The following is a 23,818-nucleotide window of genomic DNA, read 5'->3' on the forward strand; positions in this document are numbered from 1 at the left end:
TTCAGCCATCTACTTGAAAATGAAACAAATGTACCATTAGTGCCCTGGGAGGCTAATATGTGTAACAAACATTCCATTTATTCAGCAAAGGCCATTAGGATTTAACATAAAAGGTATCACCTCAGTAAATACTGCAAGAAATAACTAAACCATTACATATAGGAACATAAACTTTACATATAAAAGAGTTCCAGGAAGTTAAACTGGTAAATTCATGATTCATCAGGAGTAGTCAGCATGGATTCACCAAGGGGAAGTCATGCTTGAGCAACCTGACAAACTTCTGTGGTGAAATGACTGTCCAGTAGATGAGAGCAGTTGACATTGCCCACCTCGACTTCAGCAAGGTTTTTGACACTGTCTCCCATAAGTTCCTCACAGACAAGCTGTTGATATATGGCTGGATGAGCAGAGCGAGGGGGACTGAAAACTGGCTGAATGGCCAGGCCCAGGCGGTGGTGATCAGTTGAACAGTCTAGTTTCAGGTTAGTAACAAGCAGTGTACCCCAGGAGTCAATACTGGGTCCAACCCTGTTTAATAGCTTCATTAATGATCTGAATAATGGGGCAGAGTGTACCTCAGCAAGGCTGCAGCTGACACAAAACTGGGAGGAGTAACTGATACATCAGAGGGTCGTGCTGCCATCCATAAGGACATCTGCAAGCTGGAAAAATGGTCTGACAGAAACCTAATGAAATTCAACAAGTGCAAAGCTCTGCACCTGTGGAGGAACAATCCCATACATTGATATATGTTGGGGCCACGGAGCTAGAAAACACCTTTGCAGAAAAGGACCTGGGGTCCTGGTGGACACCAAGTTGAACATGAGCCTGCAGTGTACCCTTGCCACAAAGAATGCTAATGGTATCATGGGCTGCATTGCGCAAAGTATCACCAGCAGGTTGATGGAGGTGATCCTTCCCTTCTACTAAGCACAGGAGTACTGTGTCCAGTTCTGGGCTTCTCAGTACATGAGAGACAGACATACCTGAGTCCAAAAAGGGTCACAAAGATGACGAAGGGACTGGAGCACGTCTCCTGTAAGGAAAGGCTGAGGTAGCTTCGCCTAGAGAAGAGAAGGCTTAGGGGGGATCTTAACATATATAAATATCTGAAGGGAGGGTGCAAAGAAGATGGAGCCGGCCTCTTGTCAGTGGTGCGCAGTGACAGGACAAGAGGGTATGGGCACAAACTGAAACACAGGAGGTTCCCTCTGAACATAGGAAATACTCTTTTTTACTGTGAGGATGACTGAGCACTGGCACAGGTTGCCCAGAGAGGAGGAGTCTCCTTCCTTGGAGATACTCAAAAGCCATCTGGACGCGGTCCTGGCCAACCAGGTCTAGGTGGCCCTGCTAGAGAGGGGGGCTGGACAACATGACGTCCAGAGGTCCCTTCCAACCTCAGCCATTCTCTGATTCTGTGAAGAAATGAAAACACAGAAGTTTTGAAAAAAGGCAAAGTTTATTTATTTTTTTAATATAAAAAGATCATGAACTGCATAGAAATGACTTCAGTCATCTTAAAATGTTACTCATCACTCATTTACACTTGGCAACTCCCAGTAATATGGCAGGAAGCAAGACAGGCTAACAATTGTCTACAATGTATGTATTTAAATTCAATTGAAGTTATGCATGCACAATAATATTTTTAAATAAATCAAATGCACTGATCCAAACAAAATCTGACTCAAGGCATATTTTAAGTTTACATAAAGTACAAATAAGGTCTTCAAAACTTAAGTTCCTTGGATAAGACCAATTTTCATTTACTTAAATTTAAAGATAAGTTAGCTCCAAAAGTAGTAAGAAATGTAAACATCAGATACCATGATAAAAATCTTTAAGGAATAACAACTTTGTCATAAAGTGCTGGCATATGCTTTCAGCTTTATTCTCCAGATGTCAAAAATAGAATACTAATGCACAAAGACTTTCATAAGCTTCCCAGTTGTAATTTCAGTTCAGTAATATTTTTGCAGAATTTTAAAATTTAACAATTTTATAAATATTATTTTCTATCTTTATCTGTCACAGCTTTTTGACATTTTTTTTCTTTATCTAAAATAAAGAAAGTGAATTTTAACTTCTGAGTATGTATAAAATAGTTGATATTTTTAATTTGCCCAGTTCAAATTAGACTCCATGCTGGGGGAAGAAACAAAAGGTTAGAAAGACTCCAACTGGGAGAAGCCAAGGACTTTGAAAAGTAGGGCTGTAAGGTACCTGAACACAATCCAACAAATGCCTCCAGCAAAGTCATTTTATAATTATATATATTATCAGTATCAATGAAAAAAGTCACACGAGAATTAATACATAGAGGAGACTCACTGTAGTTCATTTATACCTAGGCATCTGAGCTTCATCCATGCTGAATATATCCATTACTTCATTTCACGTGAGATTAAGTCTTGGAAAACTTTCATTCCTCCTGACAAACATAAGCTGAAAGATAGTCTTACACGCCTTACACCTCAGTCGATTTATCACTTGTCGACATGAGTGTCACCCAAAATAAAGACACCAGTCCTGAACTCCCCCATGCATTATGGTGATACCTAATATTGAAATATATTTGTAAAAAAACCTGTTCCTTCCTGGTGTGAAGAAAAAAAAAAAATACAACCTTTTACCACTCATTATGTTCACCTCTCAATCATACATTGTTCCAAAACCTCAATCTGCCTAACTATTGGACAAGTCCACAGGCACACTCGAAAAAGATTATCAGACTGTGATATTTTATTATACAATACAAACCAAATCCAAATCAAAGACGATTAAGTCAAATCTCTGAGGAGTGGAAAATCCCAAAAGTATTTTAAAGTGCCATCTACTTTCAAAGTCTTTATAAGAGTTTTAATACATTCCCTACACAAAAAGACTTCCAGCCTCAGTGTTACGATTAGGATTTTATCTTGTCAGTATCAGTTTCAGGCTGTTAACGCATGATTGGTATTTGCTCTACGTCAAAATTTGACAAAGGCATTATTTCCTCAGAGCCTAGAAACAGAAATTGGAAGGGATATAACTTAAAAATAACAAACCCACTAAACAAACCAAATTTAAAGGCTTAAAACAATTATTAGGTAGTTTGTCTTTAAATACTAACACACTGCAGTCCATTTCTCAGAGCAGGCATGAAGCTAAGTTATTATCGATAACAATAACTGACAGAAAGATGCACAGCACTTTTACATCAGAGGGGCATAATGAAAAGCTTTTAATTGCAGCTTCACTGGCAAAAATGGTTATTTTCAGTTTGCTCAGTTATTACTTTTAACTCTAAAGAGGCTTTTTGTTTTGGGTTTTTTTTGTGGGTTTGTTTTTTTGTTTGTTTTTTTTTTTTTTTTTTTAAAGATGAGGAATGGATCAATACTGGTAGACAGTACTATTTCAGAGGTTTGATGAATGCAAACTAACAAGTGTATCAAATATTCCCATGAGCATGGGACCCTCATCCTCTTCAAACATAGCTTACTGGTAAGAAGCAAAGTATCACTAACACAAGAACTGACAGTCTACCCGTTTTCTATTCAAGCATTCCCAAGATCCAACACAGGAAAACCACACAGAGTATGCATTATAATCCCTAAGTGGACCATATCTATAAGGCAGAAAGACTTCCTCAACTAATGATCCTAGAGAAAGCAGTTTTCCAAATGGACCCAACAGATGTATCATATTCCCAAAACATACCAACTTTAGCTTCCATTTAAAGCAATGAGAATGGTCACAAATAAGCCCAGTAAGACAGCTAGATTCAGTTTCCCTGCTTAGACCAATTTCTTATGGCTAGTCATAAAAACGTGCGTGTATTCAACCACGGTTTGGCAAAGCTTGAGTTTAAACAAACTCATTTTCAGGTTTTAATTTGTTCACTCTGGCATAGTTTTTGGACTAAAACTTGAAAAGTGCAAAAATATTTAATTACATCTTCTTAAAAAAAATAATTCATTTTATTGGTGCAATAACCCCAATTTCTCAGGAGTTAAATCCATTGCCAGCAATGGATAGAAGAGGAAGCACCAGCATAAAAGAATCAAAGTGCATTTCCAGTATGCCAATGCTGCAATGCTGCACAAATTGGCAAGCCATAATCTTATATTCGCCACTGGAATAGATTATGCTAAATTCGTTTTATAAAAGTCTATATTACACATTAACATACGAAGTCTGTCATGAAGTCTTGGGGATACTGCAATGAATCATCAAAACGGAAACGTTTGGAGACTGTACTGCTGTCCTCTGGAATGTTTTCTTTGTCTTCCTTGTCGCCACAGGTACCATTACAACTGGATTTTACATTCCGCTCTTCTGAGCATTTTGTTGTGTGTCCTGGCATCAGAGAAGAGTAACAAGTTTCTTCAGGGCTACACAAGAGTATAAATTCCCCTTGCTGCAACCACAAATGAGAAAGGCAGGCCTCTGCTGTGGGTCTTTCCCTTTGAAAGAGAAAAGGGTAAAGTTGCTTAAATTAATTTCAGAAATCCTGAAAATGTAATTAAAATAGCTCTGACATGCTAAGAAATCTTAAGCAGAATTGACACTATAAAGTTAATATTGCTGCTTTTCCTCCACTACCACTGCTGCTAAAAAACACATTAGACCCTACCATAGCTAAGATTAAGTATTGGCAACACGCATCTAAATTTTAGTTGACAGTTTATGCTACTGCTGAGTGTCAGAACTGGTAAGATTTTCAACAGAACAAGGAATACGTATTTCTCAGCCGGTATTCACAGTCCCCTGGAATGTTTTCAACATTGTGTATATATATGTGCATGTGCTTATGCTTTTGAATATGTAGTTACTACCAAACAAACCAGAGACTTACAAAATTGTTCCTTTGGATAACCTAGTACAGTGCTACTACAGTTTTCATGTTCTGCGTTGTTAAGTTCTACAGAACTTGTTGGAAGTGCAATAGAGCCCACTACTTCTCCTTAACTCTACCAGAACACGTGAATATTTTTTGGTCAGAGAACTGTAACTTTACAGAACTGATTACCTGAGGACAGATTTTTCCTCTTAAGATTCAAGAGGGTATAGCCATCAAGAATTGGAAGGGGGGGTGGGAGGTTATTGAGGATATAATGGAGACTGAGATGCCCAGAAGCAAAAAGCAAGTAGAGCAGTAACTGTGACAGAATGTCAAACGTCCCGCAGGCCCTTATCAAAGCAGGACCTTCAGAATCGATTCCCTCGTCATACTATGGTTTTTGTTGAGTTATTCCAGATATAGACAAACTCTCTATGTGAGATGCCAAAATAGAAAGGACTGTTCATCCTTGATCCTGTCCAGACACAAGTTTATACGAAGTCCTTATTTCATCGAAGTAGGCACTTCATGGATATCATCTCCCATCGTCCCCTCTTATCAAAGCAGCTCTTTCTCAACCAAACAACAGGGTCGCTCCTGCTTGCTGCAGGCTCTCTGAAGAAGACGGGGGCTACTGTCTCACCACAAATGACAATATGTAGCGCTATAATTAATAATACCTGACCATGCCTAGTAGAACATGACTAAGTGACTTTACTAAATATTATTCCCCCATATATATACCTTTTAGGGTGTTTTTCTTTGGTTTTGGGGTTTGTTTTTTTTAACTGCATTTGCTGGTGCAACAGTCAAAAAAACCTTCCAGATTTAACACCATACAGCAAGCACAGACACAGTTAATGTCTATAATTCTCCCATTCTCAAAGACTATCTTCTCAAAGTTCAGCTACTTTGAAAGGCCTCGATTAGAGTCTGAACTCCCAAAGAGTGCAAAGTTATGGAAATGTGCCTTACAAAAAAAAAAAAAGAAGTTTGTACTTTTGATTGAGAACACTTTTTTTAGAAGACTGAACATGGCAAAATACCATATATTTCTGAATAATATATGCTCAGTCACAAGACTGCCAAGTTTTTATATAAAATGTATTAAAGTAGAAAGATACACTAAAGATAAGTCAGGAAACAACAAACCACTGCTATCAAAAAATTACATTTTGTCTCTCCAATTTGTGCAATAAAAGGTTAAATTATAGACAAGAATGTGACCTTTCTAGAATGTATTTCATCAGATTTGTTAATAATCTGTTATCTGAATTAAAATATAAAGAAATTCAAAATACAACTCAAAGCACAAGCTTGACTACAATAATAACCACAGTGAATCGAAGATCCTTTTCATACATTATGGAAAACCATAAACCTATACTTCTCAATATCCAGCTAATACCAATGCATTGTGAAATGTCTGACTGATCATATCAGTGGTATTAAGCTCCCAAATTAACATTCACTTTTTCTAGGTGCTCCACGAATATAAAAGATAAGATTCTTGCCCTAATGAGTTTGTTACTTACTCTGGATTTTTTATGAGAAGTTTTTGAATGAAGTCTTTGGCAGGCTGTGAAACTGATGAAAATGTTTCTTCTGAATAATCCACATTAACTTGAGATATATTAAGGTAAGTTTCTTGATTATCAGCTCCCACAAATGGAGATTCTTGTGTCAGCAGCATGTATGAAATTACACCTATGTTCCTGAGATAAGAACACAATGTATAATCCTACTAGGATACCCAAACAATATACCCCCCATATTAATTGTGCTGCAGATCAAACTTCCTGATGTATGCCACACTCAAAGAATCAGAAACATCATGTGACATCTCACTTTTATGTGATTCAAGCATGTATGCACGTGCATACACAAGGAAAGCTATCTCAATGAAGGGAGTTTTGAAAACCGCTTACTTTCAGTATACCCTTTTCTTCCCATTGAGATTGTTAAGAAAAGGAAATACATCACTTTTACACAGTCCATTGTTGAACATAGGGCAATTCTGGATGATAGAACTGCAAAAAGATACTTTCTAAATTGCATGTAAGAACTCATCTTTCACTACAATTCTGGATGAACTATCAAAGACAGGTTTAGTCAACCTTTCTGTACAATCAACATTTGTGTTACAATATCCTCTTGCCGAGAAGTTTTTCCCTAAGAACATGAATGTGAGTACCACACATCATGTGGTTTATTATAAGTCATAGATGGTTTCTTGATGCATAATAAAAATGGTTTTGTAATCTGATAGATCAAACCTTAGTACTCATCAGTGTGGAAACATGCAGCTGCTGTGTTTGTCATTCTGAGCAGAGCACCAACAGTTTGTTTTTATGTTTCCCCACAAAAACTGGCAAATAGTAAGTGCTTAAAAAACATTCACTAACAGATTGAATTACTATTACAAGTTGAGAAAGGAGTAATTAGATCACAGCAACTTTTAAAACTGAATTTTAATTATTTAGATGCTAAGAACATATGAATATTTTACGTTTTTAAAAAAACATCCCAAAACTAGCTTTTGCACTAACATAGCTCATGAAATTAACAGGCTGTAAAGGTACACTTAATAAAGTTGGGGATTAGTTTAAGGTACTTGTCTCATTTTTTATGACTCATTCTGCAGATATTGCTCTAAAGATAAGAAGCAGAAAGTTAAAATACTTCTTATCATTTGTATAATACAATTATTTAATGATACAAAATTGTGTAGGGAGGAGTGTCCAAGAGTAGTTCATACCCAAAGCATGCCATCCAACAGTAACTAATACCCAAAGTATGCTATCCAATCATTGCTATTGTTCCCTTAGAACAAATACCTATACTCTGCATGCTCAGAAACAACCTGCATTCCCTATTAGGTTTGCAACAGACCCATATACAGTAATTCCTGTAAGCCTCAGGTTATATCCTGAGGGCTCCTTCCCCTCCCAACTCTCCCTCTTTTGGTCAGCCCACCAACAGAAGGGTATTGGAAGTCAGACAAAACTGCATCAGAATCTTGATCTGGCCCTTAGACTGTTAAGTGGTCACGCCTACCTCAATAAAATTAATTAACATATACAACCTACCACATATCGGTAGCCTTGGTAATAGGATCGTAGTTTAAGATTTCTGGAGCTAGAGAAAGAGATGGGGAGAAGAAAAACACTTTAATAGCTACATTATTCAAGCAATCTTGAATCATACACTACATTTCTGGAAGTTTTTTGCCAACCATTATTATGAGACTAAACATGCAGTTTAGTCAAGTTTATTAGTTTCAAGGGTAGGGGAAAAAGTTATTTCCGTTCGATTAGACACACTGATGCTTAACTGGTTCACACTAAAATGGCACTACATGGCCTAAAATCTATTCTGTCCAAGTCCCAATTTATTTTCTCATCAGATGCATGCACATAAAAGCTTCTTCCAAGAGGTTTTCAAGTACATAACTTAAGGGGAATGCATAAAGCCTTCAGCATGTTAACACTGCAAAGCCAGATGACCAAGCCAATTTTAGGATCAGTGGCTGTTAGTGTATGCCAGATAGCAAGTTATTCACTACAGACTGAAGTGCTCTTGAGTGTGGGCAGATTATTAAGGAAACGTGCCCCTCAGAGAGGGACAAATATTAATGGCAATCTTTCCTTTTCTGAGGAATATTTTAATCTCATTAAATCATCATACTAAATGGCATTCCTAATTCAAAGAACATATCTTTGTGCATGCTAATGTTGTATTTCAACTCTAATCAAAAGAATTTAACAGCCAAAATTTCTTGTTGATTTAAGAATCTTCATCACAGCAAATACTATAGCATGAAATTAGAGATGCACTTATAAGTTGGGGTTTTTTTGGTGCAAATATTTGACCACTCTAAAAAAAGAACAGCTCAAAACATGCTGCCTTCTCCTGTTGTTCTTTCTGCAGCAATGACTGACACGTTGATAAGCACGTTACATGAACTGTTTCTGTTTTCTCAAAACCACACACCAGAAATTGTGAAGCAACTCTTCCATACCTAGATACTCTGTTGTTCCCATGATCTGTCGTAGTTCACTAGAATTCTCAAGCTTCCGAGACATACCAAAATCTACAATTTTTACATCACCAAGAGGATTGACGCTGCTCAGCAAAATATTTTGAGGCTAGAACAGAAAAGATTTAATTCTCAATTAATAAAATATAACCTGCAAAAAACCCCAATGTACTAAGTGAAATTTCAGTTTCTGTTATGTAATACTTATTGCTAAATTTTATTTTTAAAAATTATTTAATCTCCAATACAGTCCTTTTTCTCCTCATCTTTGTTACGTATTTAACAAATTACTTCGATTACCATAATATTAAATTTAAGATAAAGTACTAAAATAAAAAGTCTGCTGCAGCCTCACCTTTAAATCAAGATGAACAATATTGTTTTCATGCAAGCAGCAAAGTCCTTCAAGTATTTGTCTTATAAGTCTTATAATATCCCTTTCACCAATTCTGTCATCCAGATCTGGGACACACAAGTCAAATATTTCTCCTCCAGCAGCACTGAAACACATTCAAGAACACTTACATATTAAGTTCGAATTTTCAAGCTTAAGTGATGAAAAATTTTATATGTAGTACCTATTTATATAATATATATTCATTTATCACATTCATATTCTCAGAGAGGCTGGGAGTATTGTTGTTATTTCTATTTTTTCTTTTTTTATACACACTTATGCCAAGACACATCATATAAGCACTTAGAAAAGGAAAAAAAAAAAGTCTGATGATGCTTTTTTCTTTCCTCATAGCTGGCAACAGCAGTTGAGACAGTGACAGAACTTTGTGGCTGAAAACTTTGTAATGCTTTGGTACCCTCAAGCATGCTTTCCTGTAAGCGAGGGTGAAGATGCCTTCAGGAAGATGAGTTCTATTATTATTCCCTAACAGAAGAAGCCTTTCTCTTTAAGTCTAATCTAAAATTTCTTCCGTCAGGCCAGTTCCATCAATAATTCAAAGCAAGAAAGCCCATCAGTATTCCTGGGCTTCTCTGAATTTGGAAGTAAAAATAACCATGTTGGTTTTTTTACATTATGTGGCTGTGGTGTAAATGTAAATGTAAGAACTACAATGCAATGAACAGCTAGGGTTGCTGAAGAATATTTCTGAATCCATACTTGCCACTCTAGGTCCTGCCATTCTGATGGAAGACTAAAAATCAGGTATTTCTATCAGAGAGGTACCAGGAAGAAAATCTAGCATGCTGCTGCTGATTGAATATGCAGTTGCCTAGCCAGTTAGCGAGCAGTATCTTCTGCAACTTTAGCAGACACGGAATATTCAGAAATACAAGGACTCAGCTCCATTGCTCTGAAATCTACCATTTCCACACCAACAACAAAGATGAGATTGACAAGCTTCATGTTTTCACATAGTGTCTCAAATATGTCTTCCTCAGAAAAAGGCTGTTGTTTACTTACAGAAAACCTTACTATTAGTGCAGCATAAAGGAAGCAGGGAAATAACCATGTTGCATGTGGTTTATTAGTTACACTTCTACACTTTGTCACAGTGTCAGCTGTTTCCTTTTGTGCTTGGTCTGAAATCATTATTCAGCCTGCTCTAACTGCCTGATGTTTCTCTCTCTTAAGGATAAAGAGCTACCTCAAAACTACAGATCTGTAAGCCTGAATTTCATCATTAGCAAAATGATGAGTCTATAAAAAAAGTTAGATTATGGACAACATGGCTAAACACAGTCACTAACCTGCTGGAGCTACATGAGGTGTCAGTAATGCCTCCCCTAGCTGTCTTTATGACAAAACATAGACGAGGGGAGGAGCAGTGGATGCCATTTACTTCAACTTTAACAAGGTTTTCAACACTGTCTCCCATATTCTTGTATTCAAGTTACCACATTATGGTCTGGATGGGTGGACAACCAGATGCCTAAAGAGCTGAAGAGCTCTGCTGAAAAGCGTTTGGGAGTCCTCACAGACAGCGAGCCGAATTCAGCAGTGAAGGTCATCAGCACCTTGGGCTGTAATAATGGGAGCACAGCCAGTAGGCTGAGGCAAGCAACTCTACCCAGCATGCTAGACCACAGCTAGAACGCAGCACCCTGGTTTTGGCTCCCCAGTTCAAGGAAGACATTAACAAGTTCAGCACCAACTGAGAAAGGGAGTAAAAGAGCACCAGATGACCTGTAGCATACATGAATGTAAGATATCTTCAGAAAAATAACCTAATAGGATCCTACACAATGACAAACTTTGAACTGGTAGGTACAGCTCAGGAAATTTGGACTGAAATTTTAATTGGACCAATGTGCAGAGCAGCTAAAAAAGCTGACATACATGTGTATCATCAGGAAGGCTATCGGGAACAAAAAGCAGCAAAATGATATTCAGTATAAAACCTCAGTATGTAGATCTGGTCTCTGTATCTTCAAGAAGCAAGTTAAGATTACTGAAGACACAGAGAAGGGCAAATAAGAGGACAGACAGCTGTTTTACAAGAAGAAATCAAAGAAACACCGACTCTTCAGTTTGGATAGAAGATTGTGGGGGTATCTATGAATGAGGCTCACAAAAGCACTGGTTTGGAGATACACAAAGAACTGTTATTCACCAATTCCCACAATATGAGAACTAGGATGCGCTTGATGAAACTACATGATTAGTTTAAAACAGATAAAATATTTCTTCACACAGTAGGTAATGAACATCTGGAATTTATTACCATCGAAGTAAACGGGATCACCAGATTTAACAAAGGACAAAACATTCACAGAATACAGGTCCATAAACAGACACTAAAAGGAACAGGCAGAAAGGTGTCCTCAGTACAATACTCCTGGCTGCTGGGACAGTGCCAAGAGAATGGACAGCAGAAAGTGGACAGGCTCATATGCCCTTTAGCTTTTCCTAAATAGTATCTTCCTACAGCCATTGCTGGAAACAGCAGATCAGACAAACCATTGATCTGACTCTGTAGGGTCTTTCTTAGTTCTTCATTGAACAAAACTAGATGGATTTGAAAATTAGTACAGCTGCCTGGTACAGCTGTAAAATGAATTAGTATAGCTGCCAGGTTTCTCCCCAAATAACTGGATTCCTCCAATTACCTTTGACCCTCAGATTACAAGAGTAACAACCTCTGTTGTGGGGCTTTTGAAGAAGTATTCAAGTCTTTAGTAATTCCCTCTACAAAGATGGCCTTAAGAACTAGCATCTATTTCTCTCTTTTATTTAGAAAACGTGTGCTTACACAAACTGATTCTTACTAGTACATCTTCCAAAGAACCCCACCAATACAGTCCAACAACAGCGAGGACCATATGTAGGAGGAAAAACACAGCTAAACTAGAAATGCTTATAAACTATTTTATGAGTAAGAGACTCATTTCTTGCAATTCTTTTAAAGTATTGCTTCAGAGTTCTGATAATGAGAAATAAACAAAAAAAATCTGTGTATTCTGCTACAGGAAGACATAATTTAGAAGCATAATCAGCCCTCTACGTATCCCAGTAGAACTAGGAACACTTACTTCAAGACTTCTGAACACTACTACAAAGTAGACCATTAACCCCAATGTAGTATAAGGAAGTTGTTTCATTACAGAGCTTCAATAAGCAAGACTATGTTAGCTGAGCTGAAACAGAAGCAGGAAAATCAGTATGGCTTTTATGTGAACTTGCAGTTGTCCTTGGTAAGAAGTACAAAACTTGTCATCTGGACTTTGTCTTTACTTCTACATTATTTATTATTTTAGTCTTCTCAGAACAACAAATAATATGTTGGGGATCATCTCGTAACAGGGAAAAAAGCTTTAAGATTGTCTAGCTACATTCTTTGGAAAATTTGAAGCAATTTATCAAGGTGTGTGCAGACCACCATCAACAGCTCTTCACACACTTTGTACATGAAACTTAAATCCTACTTAGACAGAGACTTTCCGAATTAAGTCCACAAACTGCGTTTTTGTTCCTTACATTCCAAACAAACATTTACACATACAGCGATCATTCAAATTCAAATTAGATTCCCAAATTAGACTTGTTTTCAGAGCTTTACGAGAAGCCACAAGGGCATCTCAAAAAAATATGGGAATTTTGGAGGAAACAGCTCCAAAAGCCACACAGTTTTAAAAAACAACAAAAACACTAAATTTAGAAACTCAGGACCCAGAAATGAATTGCAAGTTTTCAGTCACCAAAAAGTGTCAAGCACTGACTGAAGTTCATAGAACACAGACAGGCTCAGCTTGTCTGAAATCTGTGTAGTTGGCATCAGTGGCTACTATTTTTTTTGGTATGATTTGAGATGCATCAAAGCACTATGCACTTTCTACGGGATTCAAGGACATTCTCTCTGGTTAGCCTGCATGAAAGATTCTTTAAGAAAAAAAATTACACCCTAGAGTTTGTATTCAGGTTTTGTATTAGGTTAGCCTGACTTGAAAACTGATGAGAACCTTTTTTTACAAAAATCCAACTAGCAGAAGAAATAATCTGCTCAAATTAAACAGGCAAGTTTTAATCAAAATTACCCTCCTGAGATAGTATTTAAAGGCACAAAAAAAATTTCAATTTGAAATTGAGTGAAATTGTCTACGAAACTGAGTTATGCAGTGAGAAGAATAATCTATTTTTTGAGAGCTTTTTGTCAAAACCATCTTTCAGTCCATTTTTTTAAAAATTTTGAGTACAGAACTAATATAGGTTTCGGTGTATTTTGGTTTATGCCTTATTCTGTATTGTTTGACATAACTCATTAGCTGTGGAGGAAACAAAACATGTACAAAACGAAAGATTCAATTAACAGCAACTGATTCAATTCTTGCATTTACATGAAAATAAATGATACCAAAGAAGTCTCTAGAGCTTATAAAGTATACCATAATAAAATATTAGCATAATGTACATAGCATACTGTTGTAATTCTTATGGGTGTTCAGGCAACTCATGCAAAAAATGAGTATATTAACATATTTGTAACTACAAATGTGGAACATCTGATGAAGGCATACTTACTATTCCAACACTAAGATGATTTCATTTGCTGTTTCATAGACTTCATGGAGATTAACTATGCGAGGATTAGATTTCATTAATTCCAGCACGGCAATTTCATGAAGAATCTCTGCTTTGCAGTCTTGACCCCTTCTCCTTTTCTTTAAAAATTTAGCTGCATACTCTTGGCCTGTGGATTTAGCTATACATTTTCTAACCACAGCACATCTGCCTCTACAGAGTAAAAGAGAAAACATTAAGACCTAAGACATAAAAAGTATGTAAATTGACATTAGAAATAAAAAGGCATGGCAAATAATTAGAAACTGAAAAAAACCCAAAAATTTTCACAGGAATGCTATGTTTGGCCTGTTCTTACCCTATTCCCTGAACATTCACTTTCAGCCACTGTAGGAGAAATTATACTAAGCTAGATGAAGCTTTGGGGAGACCCGGTACAATTCCCTTTGTACAGACGAGCTAAGCATTAAATCAGAGCATGATGTTACATGGACGTTCTCACTACAGGATCACAGAATAACTCGGTTTGGAAGGGACTTCTGGAGGTCTCTAGCAAAACCTTCTGCTTAAAGCAGGGCCAGCTATGAGACCCTACCAGGGCTTTGTTCAGGTTGGCAATATTATAGTAAAGAAACTAAACCACATTATAGCACCTATAGGATACGGTCATAAACAAAGCAAAACCTTGTGAAATTTAGAGAATGAACACAGAAAATAAAGCATATTTGTATGCTGGGGTGGGGGGAAGGTGTTCAGTGCAGAATTTAGAGTCATAAAGAGAACCTCTCTCCACAAATCACGTAGTACTGCTAAAAAAAAAAAAAAAAAAATCCAAAAAACAGGTGTCTGCAAAATGTTTAAAAACATCTTAACAGAAAAACACTCACTTCTTAGCAGTCTCTTTCTCAATTACAGTTAAACAAAGTGTGCTACTTTATTTCCCAGCCAACTGTTTAGGTATGGAAACAAAAACGTATCTTGGCAAAGAAATGTTTTTAAAAGAAAACCACATACTGTAGTTAAAACACCAAGATGACCTTTTAAAAAATTAGGGGAAAAAATGCAGTTTTTTAAGCCAAGTTATAAACTCCTGAAAAAACAAAGTTTTATAATCACAAGTTTTGCATTCCCAGAAATGCCTAGTTGCATACTTGCAAAGTGTTTTCAAATGATACAAGAAACATTCTTTAAAAAAAAAAAAAAACACACCAAAAAACCCCCAAAACCACAACTTGAAGGGCTAAAATAAATTCTGTGAAGTCCTAAAAACAGTTATAAAACTGTGTACAAAGAACAAGATCTACATTTATGTCTTCAAAAAAACAACACCTTTCCTCGCATGTTTTTTTGTTACCGCAGCATACTAACAACAAACTTGAAGCGGCTCAATACCAGCTATCTGACCTGTGCTTTTTCAGCTAAATTAGCTTCTTTAGGAGAAAAGACTATGTTGCCCTTCAGGCTTTACCTTTCTTCCAGTGCAAAACACCCGATGCCTAAAAAGAATATCTCAAAAAAAAAAAAAAAAAAAAAAAGGCATGTCTGAGGCTTTTTTGAAAAATCTAGACTTCAATATTTAGTCAAAAAAGGTATGGGCAACTCATGAAAAATCAAATTTCCATTTGCAAATAACTGTATGTTAAATACAGTTTCTACAAATCTGACTAAATCATAAAGCTGACCTTTAATTATACTCTATCACTTATTTAGAAATAAATTCAACAAAACAGGTTCTCTATCATTTATTTCAACATCAAATTAGTTGTAGGATTTCTTTGTCCTTTTTTTTTAAAGCACTGAATTTAGAAAGGTAAGAGTACAAAACTCAAAAGAAAAATTAAGGTAAGAGGTGAAAGTTTTAACAATCTGCTACATGCACACTCTTCATTTCAGCAACTAGTTGTAAGCCTGAAATGGCCGAGTCCTTTCCCAATTGTTAAACCAGCTTATTATTGCAAAGCATTTGAAGTTATTGAGCTGAATTTTGTAACATACCAAAGTTTAAGATACTCCCCCACAGCCTACATTCTCATTTTAACATCACATCACCCTGTCGACCACAAAAGTTTCCCTAAAATTAAAAAAGGGGAACTGGTTGAGTTTCATGAGAACAGCAAGATCTTTCCTGATAGTTTTTGCACATCTTCCTTCTAGTCACTGCGGGTGTAACAGCTTTGAAGTGTCAGTGGTATCTCCAGATTGACGATGTTAAAAATTTCCACTTGTTTATACTGTATTTGTAGTGTGCCAATTATTAAGATAAAATTATTAAGATAATAAAATCGTTTTAGAGCAGTGGAATTTCCCCAGAAACACAAAAAAAAGGTCAGATCTGAAGTGTTGCACTGAAACAAGCAAAGTGGTTCCGAATCCTTGTTGCCTGCAAAGCAACTGCTTAACCATCACACTTTACAACCCAGTTTTATGAGATAAAAACTGATTTCAAGTTGTTTTCATATCCCAAGTTATAAACCACAGAAATTCAACTGCTTCAAAAGAAGCCAAGCCATCCACACACTGGGGACAAAACTACTTAACCCACTAAACAGAACCTGCCTGCTTCGTGAGTCAGTGTCTTAAATACCAAAGGACCTAAAAGATAAGGGTGTGGGAGGAAGAAACGGGACTTGGGAACCTGAAGCAGAAGAACAAAAGAGCCATTTACTAAGTAACCTGAAGAGGAAGAAGAAAATTTCAAGTGCAAAGAAAAGCATATTAAATCTTTTAGAGAAGCTACAAAGAAAGGCGGATTTTACATCACTTACAAAGTGTTGTAAACACTTAAAACACTAAAAAAAAAAATGCATACACACAGTGTTAGGCCAGGAAAAGCCAAAAGTATGTTTGGAAAACATGCTACTCTGCTTCTGTTCCTTTGCATTTTGGTACTTATTTTGTTATGCTTGGTTTTGCATGTACAGAAAGTATTAAAGACTGTGTTTTGGAATCCATGCAAAATCTATACTTCTGTTTGCTTTAGACATCACCTCACAGGTATGTATAATCTGAAAATCCAGCATTTTAAGAATACTGGAGTTCTAGAAGATGGTGTATATAAACTGCTTCTGTAGAGGCTAGAATTCAAAGCTAGAGCTGACAAAGGGGTAAGAAGAGAGGAAAGCTATGGGCTGCGAGGTGCACTTTATAAAAGTGTACCAGATAAAGCATGTGCTAGGAACAAAAAAATAAAACCAAGAGAACAACAAAGGTTAAAATGCTTACAAAATCACATGCAGAAGAGCATCTTTGCTGACAAAACAAGTTACAGGTGCAAAGGACCGCTATGGGGCACAACAACTGCGAGACTGACCCGTGCCACTTCTGTTCAAGGAGTTTGGAAACATGACCAGGCATTATGTTTGCATGGCTTTACACCCAATTCCCCGAATATTTTCAAGGTATAAATTAACCCAATGATTTAAAAAAAGCATTAACTCAGATATCTGAAACAGAATTACAAATACCAAGGGGTTTTTTTGTTTGTTGTTTTTTTAATTTCCTATTTTACTGTTGCAAATATGAGCAAGGGAAGCAGGCTGCAAAACTACTCTGAAACAGCAGGTTGTTAGAAACTTAGACTAACTGCTTGAGGGTGGGAGGGGGAAAGAAAAAGGTCTTTGTTTTCTGGACTTCAAAAAACTCAAAACAACTGGAACAATCAACTCAAAATCCCCATTCTTTGTCTTGCAGTGTTACCCTATGTCATCTCTTCTTTAGTTTATGTACCTGGAATGTGATACGTGACTAGACAGGGGAAATGGAAGAAAAGGAACATAATCCCAGATCTACATGCCTGTGAAAACAGGCTAAATCTGACATGGAAAAGGCTGGCAACTTACATCTTCCTGTACCTTTTCCTGGTCCCTAGAGAACCCACTGGATACTGCAAAGAAGGGGGGGAGGAAGGAGAGAGGCACACTTCATTCCCCATCCACTGCCATAAAAATTTGCCAGAAAAGGTCTACCATTGCACAAAGAATTCTCTTGCAGCAAAAAATCCTCTTATTAAAATAAAATAAATAGGAATAATCTTACCTTCCTAGCTCTTTTGATTCAAGCATATAAAAATTGTGGAAATTGTCTGTTTTGATTTGTGTCTGCAGAGATGTGGCTAACAAGCCAGAAAGGCTTTTATTCTCCAATTTTCTCCTCGACATAGTCAGGAACAGGTCTCCCTTTATCAGTCACCTGTTAAAGCAAAATAATTAAGAGTTTCGGAAATTCCATAATTACAGCACAGTAAAGTATACAAATATTAAGAGTTTAGCTCTATCAGGCTACAATTAGCTGTAACACATGTAATCACTGTAAAAATAAAACCTGAAAAGAATACTAATCAAGACATGCTATGAAAATCAATTGAATGACTTTTTTTTTGTTTAATAATTTTACCATTTGAGATAAGTTGGGGTTTTTTTTTCCCCTGGAACATATCCATAAAATATTAGGGATAAGCTTCAGTTCTAGTAAAATGCTAATAACTACTTAACTATTAATGATATGTACTTTTTTTTTTAGCTTTCTGAAAATAAGCTTTAACTCTTCTTTGCATTCTAAGTAAGTTCCAGCAATTCCCTTAAGTTTACACTTTTAACTGGTTTCCCTGGGGGACTCAACCAAAACTCTTCCCTGTTTCTTGTCTGTAACACAGCAGGAATAGCTAACGACAGGGGAAAAAAAAAAAAAAAAAAGTTTTTTCCAGTGGGAAGACTCACATTTCTTATTAAACTCACTCATAGCTCATCTAAGTTTCATTTTAATGCTAGATTAATTGTCAGAAAGCAGCATGAATGGACAACATCCTCTTTGCAAGTTCAGATCATTTAGAACCAAATGATGTAGTAATCCTGATTAAATTACCTTAATAAACCAGTAGAACAGCACATTATGAAGATATACCCACCCACGTTATTTCTATTACTGTTAAAAAAAAAAAAAAAATCAAACAGTAAAAATGGGTTTTGGCATTCACATTTATAGGCCTGGAGCATCTCTTCAGGTGAAAGCAAAAGCAAAGCAGAAAAAGGTTACTGAAGGATAACAGAAGTCTTAATTGATGGTTTATTTTAAGTGAAAGAGTAGGTTTAGTGAAGGAAAAAAGTCACAAGGCAAATTACAGTTCAGATACAGTTAACAAACAAAAATATACTTTCTGTTTTCAAATGACAGAAATGTACTAGCAGAAACTTCTGGGGAGCACTCCAAGTAGTTAAGATTCAAATATAACCCAGTACTCACCAAACATCATTCAAATTACCAGTTCTTAGGACATGGATATTCGTATCAGAACTATTTTGGATTTAAATCATGATTCATGCTTTAGCAGGAAAAAAATACTGCACAGTTCAAGACTATCTTCAAAGCAGCATTTGATAAGCATGAAATAACTTCTTAAGAAATTATCAAGGGGTCACAATATAATCTAACGTACAAGTCATTGAACCACTTTGTAACAAACATGCATTCCTTTTTCCCCAATTATATGACAGCTTATCATTCAAGAGACTGATTCAGATGTCTGAAATCTTCCATGGCTCTCCTTAGAGCTGTACTCACTAAACACAGTTTAACAGGTAAAGTTACCTTGTTAGTGCAGTACTTTGGCACAAAAAGATTTATTTACATTAGACAATGGACCTAATTGATTAAGAGCTTACAGTTATCAAATTTATTATGTAAGCTTTCATTTTATATCATTATTCTTAAAGAGTTACTACTAAGGAGAACTTCTGTCATGTTGCATTAACTTTCTTTCTCTGGTAAGACACCACATCTCCTCTTTTTAGCTTGGTATCATCAGGAATAGAGAAAAACATCCATTCATAGCAGGCAGAAACCCAAGAACAGGCACATAATCTATTCAGGAGAATGAGATCCAATTTCAAATCCAATTAGCTACGGAAAAAAGGGCACAAATTCTAATACAGTAACTATTTCCGAAGTTAAAAGTGATACCTGTGTTGTTACACATAGCACCAAAAGCCTCGAGTAACAAACGTGACAAATATGGATCTCACAGAAATTTGCAAGCTTCCCATTAAAGAGAAAACTTCCCACCAAACTATCTTTAACTGGGCAAAAAGCCACTTCGCTGAACTGTTTCCGAAACAGTCGAGTCCCTGCTCCGGCCGAGGAAGACGTTCAGCTTCAGCAGCGAAGGACCGCGGCCGAGCAGCACCAGGCCACTGCGCGCCCCTGCGGGGCCCGCGCCTCCCTCGGCGGCGGCGGGCGGCCGGCACCCAGCGCCCTGGCCCGGCCGGCGGAGCGCCGAGCCCCGCGGCCACCTGCGCCCCCGGGAGACGGCTGCGCCCGCGCACCCCCTCCCCTCAGCGGCCGTGACCTGCCCCGCTCCGCAGCCGGCGCACGAGGCTGCGAGGCGGCGTGAGGCACCCGCGGGCAGCCCAGGCTCCCCTTTCCCAACGACCGAGAAGGGGCAGCGGCCGATCCGCATCCCGCGCTCTCGTCCCCTCGGCAGGCACCGGGGCCGGCCTTCCCCCCGTGACCGAGCCTCTGCCCGGAGAGGGCTGATGGATACTAAGCACGCCCTTCGCCTCCGCCCTCCCCTGCTCCCTGCGCTCCGTAACGAGTGCCCGCGCGGGCTGCCCGCTCCCCAGCGCGCTGAAACCCCGTCAGGATGGGCCGCCGGCGTCAGGGCGGAACCCGGCCCAGGGCGGCCGCGGTACGGCCCCAGCTTTCCTCACAGGCCGCCCCGCACCTCGGGGGTGCTGCCGCCAGCGCTCCGCGGGCCGGGGAGACGCGCACCGGCGAGCTCCGACAGCGGGCGGGGGACGCAGTGGGATGCTCCCACCGCCCACCTAGCGCCCCACCGGGACAGCCCCTCCTCATCCGCAGCAGCGGAGGCCGGGAGCTGCGAGCCCGGCTCGGGCACACTCACCTCCTTCCGCCGGACTCCCAGGAAGCCCCTCACGGGCCAACGGTCGCCGCAACGGCCCGCGCGCGCTGCAGGCCGTTCCGCGCACCCGCCAACCGCCGCGCCCGCACAGTCGGCGTTTGAAAAGCGCAGCCCGGTAGATGTGGCTGCCCCGGCGGCGCCCGCCTGGCCCGCCCACTTCGGTCGCAGGGAGCCAATCCGCGCCCAGAGGGGCGAGCCGTCTGCCCGGCGATTGGTGGGGCGCCCCCCGACCGGGGAGAGCCCCCGCCCGGCCGCCCGCGCCCCTCGAAGGCAGACGGGGTGGGGCGGGGGCGGCGCGGCGCTGCTGCCGGCGGCGGCTGAGGCGGCCGGGTGCGGCAGGTGCTGCCTGCCTGCGTCCTTCGTGAGGGGCGAGCGGGCGCCGCAGCCGCGGCCGGGACGCGCTCCTGCTCTTCCTGCTCCTGCGGTGCTGGGAGCCGCGGCCTTGCCCGGCCCCGCTCAGGCGGACCAGCCGCCGCGCCCCGGGGTGCTGGGCCCGGCGGGGCAGGCCCGGCCGGTTGTTTGGGAGCCGGTGGGGGACCGGAGCGGGGCCGTGCGGCGCCGGCTGACGGCCCGCCCGCCTCCGGGAGAGCCATTTTGTTTCGCCGCCTCACGGAGCGCAGGGCGAGGCGAGCCGCCGGTTTGGGCGAGATGCACCGATAGCATCTCCTATTGAAAGGGCTGTGTTTAACCTGAAGACTGTAATGGGGCTTGTCGGTGTGCACGCTGCAGCCCGGAGCACCGGAGCGGAGGGGAAGGGTGGCGGCACCGGGGTAGCGCAAGGTGCGGCGGTGCGAAGGTCGCTGCGCGCCGCCATCCCCTGCCCCGCGGCGAGGCGGGCGCGGCCTGCAGCGTGTTCTCCCTTCCCTGGTCTGGTGTAGCTGGGGACCTGACAAAGAAACCCACAGCCACAGCGACAGCACTTGTGTGCGCTTACCAGCAGTGAGTGCACGCGGTTATGCTTCCTGTGTTCTGCTCATGGCGCAGTTTGCCAAGTCTCAGGCAACCATATTACTGGCTCAGTCCAGTTAAAAACAGAAATTGGTATACCAGTTCTCACTGATATTTGCATCTGCATGTTCAAATAGGAACAGAACCTACTTTTTATTACTTTTGTAAAAGTACACATCTCAGAGCCTGTTCTACAATCTCTTCTTTTTTTCACGCACGTAAGTAGCAACTGGGTCTTCAGAGCCTCTTGCTTTAAGGAGCCCAAAGAAAAAAAAAGGACTTGTGGTTTCAAAGACCCTTTTTGAGGATATAAAATAGCCTAAAGCATGCTTTAGAAATAAACTCACACTAGAGTTCTAAAATAGCTGCAATTTGTTTGCCAAATTGATTTCCTCTGAAGCAGTCCAACCAGCTGCCCTAGAAATTTGCAAACATCAGTTTTATAATAGATTTGCCATAAAGGCAGTAATAGTAATGTAGTAGAAGAGTTTAAGAGTTATAAATTTAATTTCAGCAGTGCACTATTAGAGCTACTGGGTTCATTTTGTGCATGCCACGGCACTGCCTGTGAAATGGGTAAGTGCTAGGTGCACGGCCAGTACAGTACCGAAGTCATGCTGTCACAGCAATGCTGACATTAAGATTAGTTCAAGTAGTATAAATGAAGATGAGATACGCAATTTGAGAAAACAAAGTATTCTTGAAGACTACAGAATATGTTATACCACGCAGCTGGCACAATAAGATATACCTAATAAGAACAAGAGCTGCTTTTCAAGTGTAATTCCTGCTCGCCGACCGGCCATCTAGATTTTTAGCATTTTGAGCTGTGGATATTTTTGACAAAAAAAGTCCAAAATCTTTACTCTCTCCCACAGAGTTCCACCATCTCCGCAGAGTTCCAGACCATACCCTTTCTTCATTATAACATGACTTCAAATACATCTGCCAAATAAAAATAAAACACGTAGAAAAGATTGGTTTTTTTGGGAAGTGTTCTTTGTGCAGTATGAAAAGTAAGCATCATTCCAAACATACCGAATGATCCACAGGAGTAAAGTTAAATGATGACTACAATTAAGATGTTTTAGGTTATTATAGCACGTGGTGCCAAAAAGTAAATGACAGTGCTTATGTTTGTCTCCTTAGCTGCTTGCGTGTCTTTACAGATCCTTTTAAAGGCCAGGGTTTGCTCTATTCTCCCTTTAAGTTCTGAAAACCAAATAAATCCTAAAAATGCTTCATGAAATGCATGTTATTGTAGTCTTGGTTGTCTGTTTATATAATGCCATAGAAACATGTACGGCACTTAGAGAAGGGTATAATTGGCAGGACTCCACCCTGAGGACTTTGGAATTTTACTTAGATACACCACCACAGAGAATGACAAACAGAGGGTGGAGAAGGGGCAATGGTAGGCTGAAGGTCACAACAATACAGGATCATGAACTATGCTTATTACTAATGCATGCATCTGGTCATTAATTGCTATTTTTTAATTGTCCCAAAGGTGTTAGCTTCATAATTCCCATTCTTAACAGTAATTTCTTCTCTTGATTTCCTTAATTATCTATCCATTACAAGGGTGGCTTTTTACAGTCTTTAGAGGCTTTCAAGAAAAGAACTATTTCTTCTTGATCAGTTATCCATTTGGCAAAGCCGTGATGTACAGCTCACGTGGTTCAGAGCCACAGGTGTTTTAGGAAGCTAAACTTTTGGAAAAAGCTCAGTTCCCTCAAGAAGTGCTGATTCCAACTCAAACCTGTCACGCGGTTGACGTAGTTTGGACTGAATGGACAGCAACCTACCCTTCTCAGCAGGTAACTGTGTCGCTAGAGTGGGGACAAGCGGACAACATCAACAGCCACATAGATGGAAGCTGAGAATGTCTGAGCCTTCTCCAACTCGTTTGTGGTAACTTCTTTGACATGACATTGACAAAGCAAGACCCTCGTCTGTAGCACCAAAAAAAGCCTCAAAAAACATGCGGCAAATGAGTAATTCCATCAAGCTGTTGAGTGTCTTTGTGGCATCACCATTCCATGGGGCAGAACACACTTAAGTAATGCGACAACACATGCAAAATGAAGCCTTACCTCATTATCTTCAGTATCC

The 23,818-nt window shown here is 39.6% G+C and overlaps 1 protein-coding gene across 1 annotated transcript; it reads right to left on the minus strand.

The window, feature by feature from the left end:
• Positions 1-1,523: 1,523 nt before the first annotated feature.
• STK17B (serine/threonine kinase 17b) lies at positions 1,524-18,018 on the minus strand. The gene is made up of 7 exons (XM_068407737.1): positions 17,878-18,018; positions 13,843-14,055; positions 9,223-9,367; positions 8,850-8,976; positions 7,918-7,966; positions 6,364-6,543; positions 1,524-4,451 (listed from the first exon to the last, which is right to left on the minus strand). The coding sequence occupies exons 1-7, from the start codon at positions 17,997-17,999 to the stop codon at positions 4,169-4,171; spliced, it is 1,119 nt and encodes a 372-aa protein (XP_068263838.1). The 5' UTR covers positions 18,000-18,018; the 3' UTR covers positions 1,524-4,168.
• Positions 18,019-23,818: the final 5,800 nt, after the last annotated feature.

The sequence above is a fragment of the Nyctibius grandis genome, chromosome 9 (genome assembly GCF_013368605.1).
Source record: "Nyctibius grandis isolate bNycGra1 chromosome 9, bNycGra1.pri, whole genome shotgun sequence".
Lineage (NCBI taxonomy): Eukaryota > Metazoa > Chordata > Aves > Nyctibiiformes > Nyctibiidae > Nyctibius > Nyctibius grandis.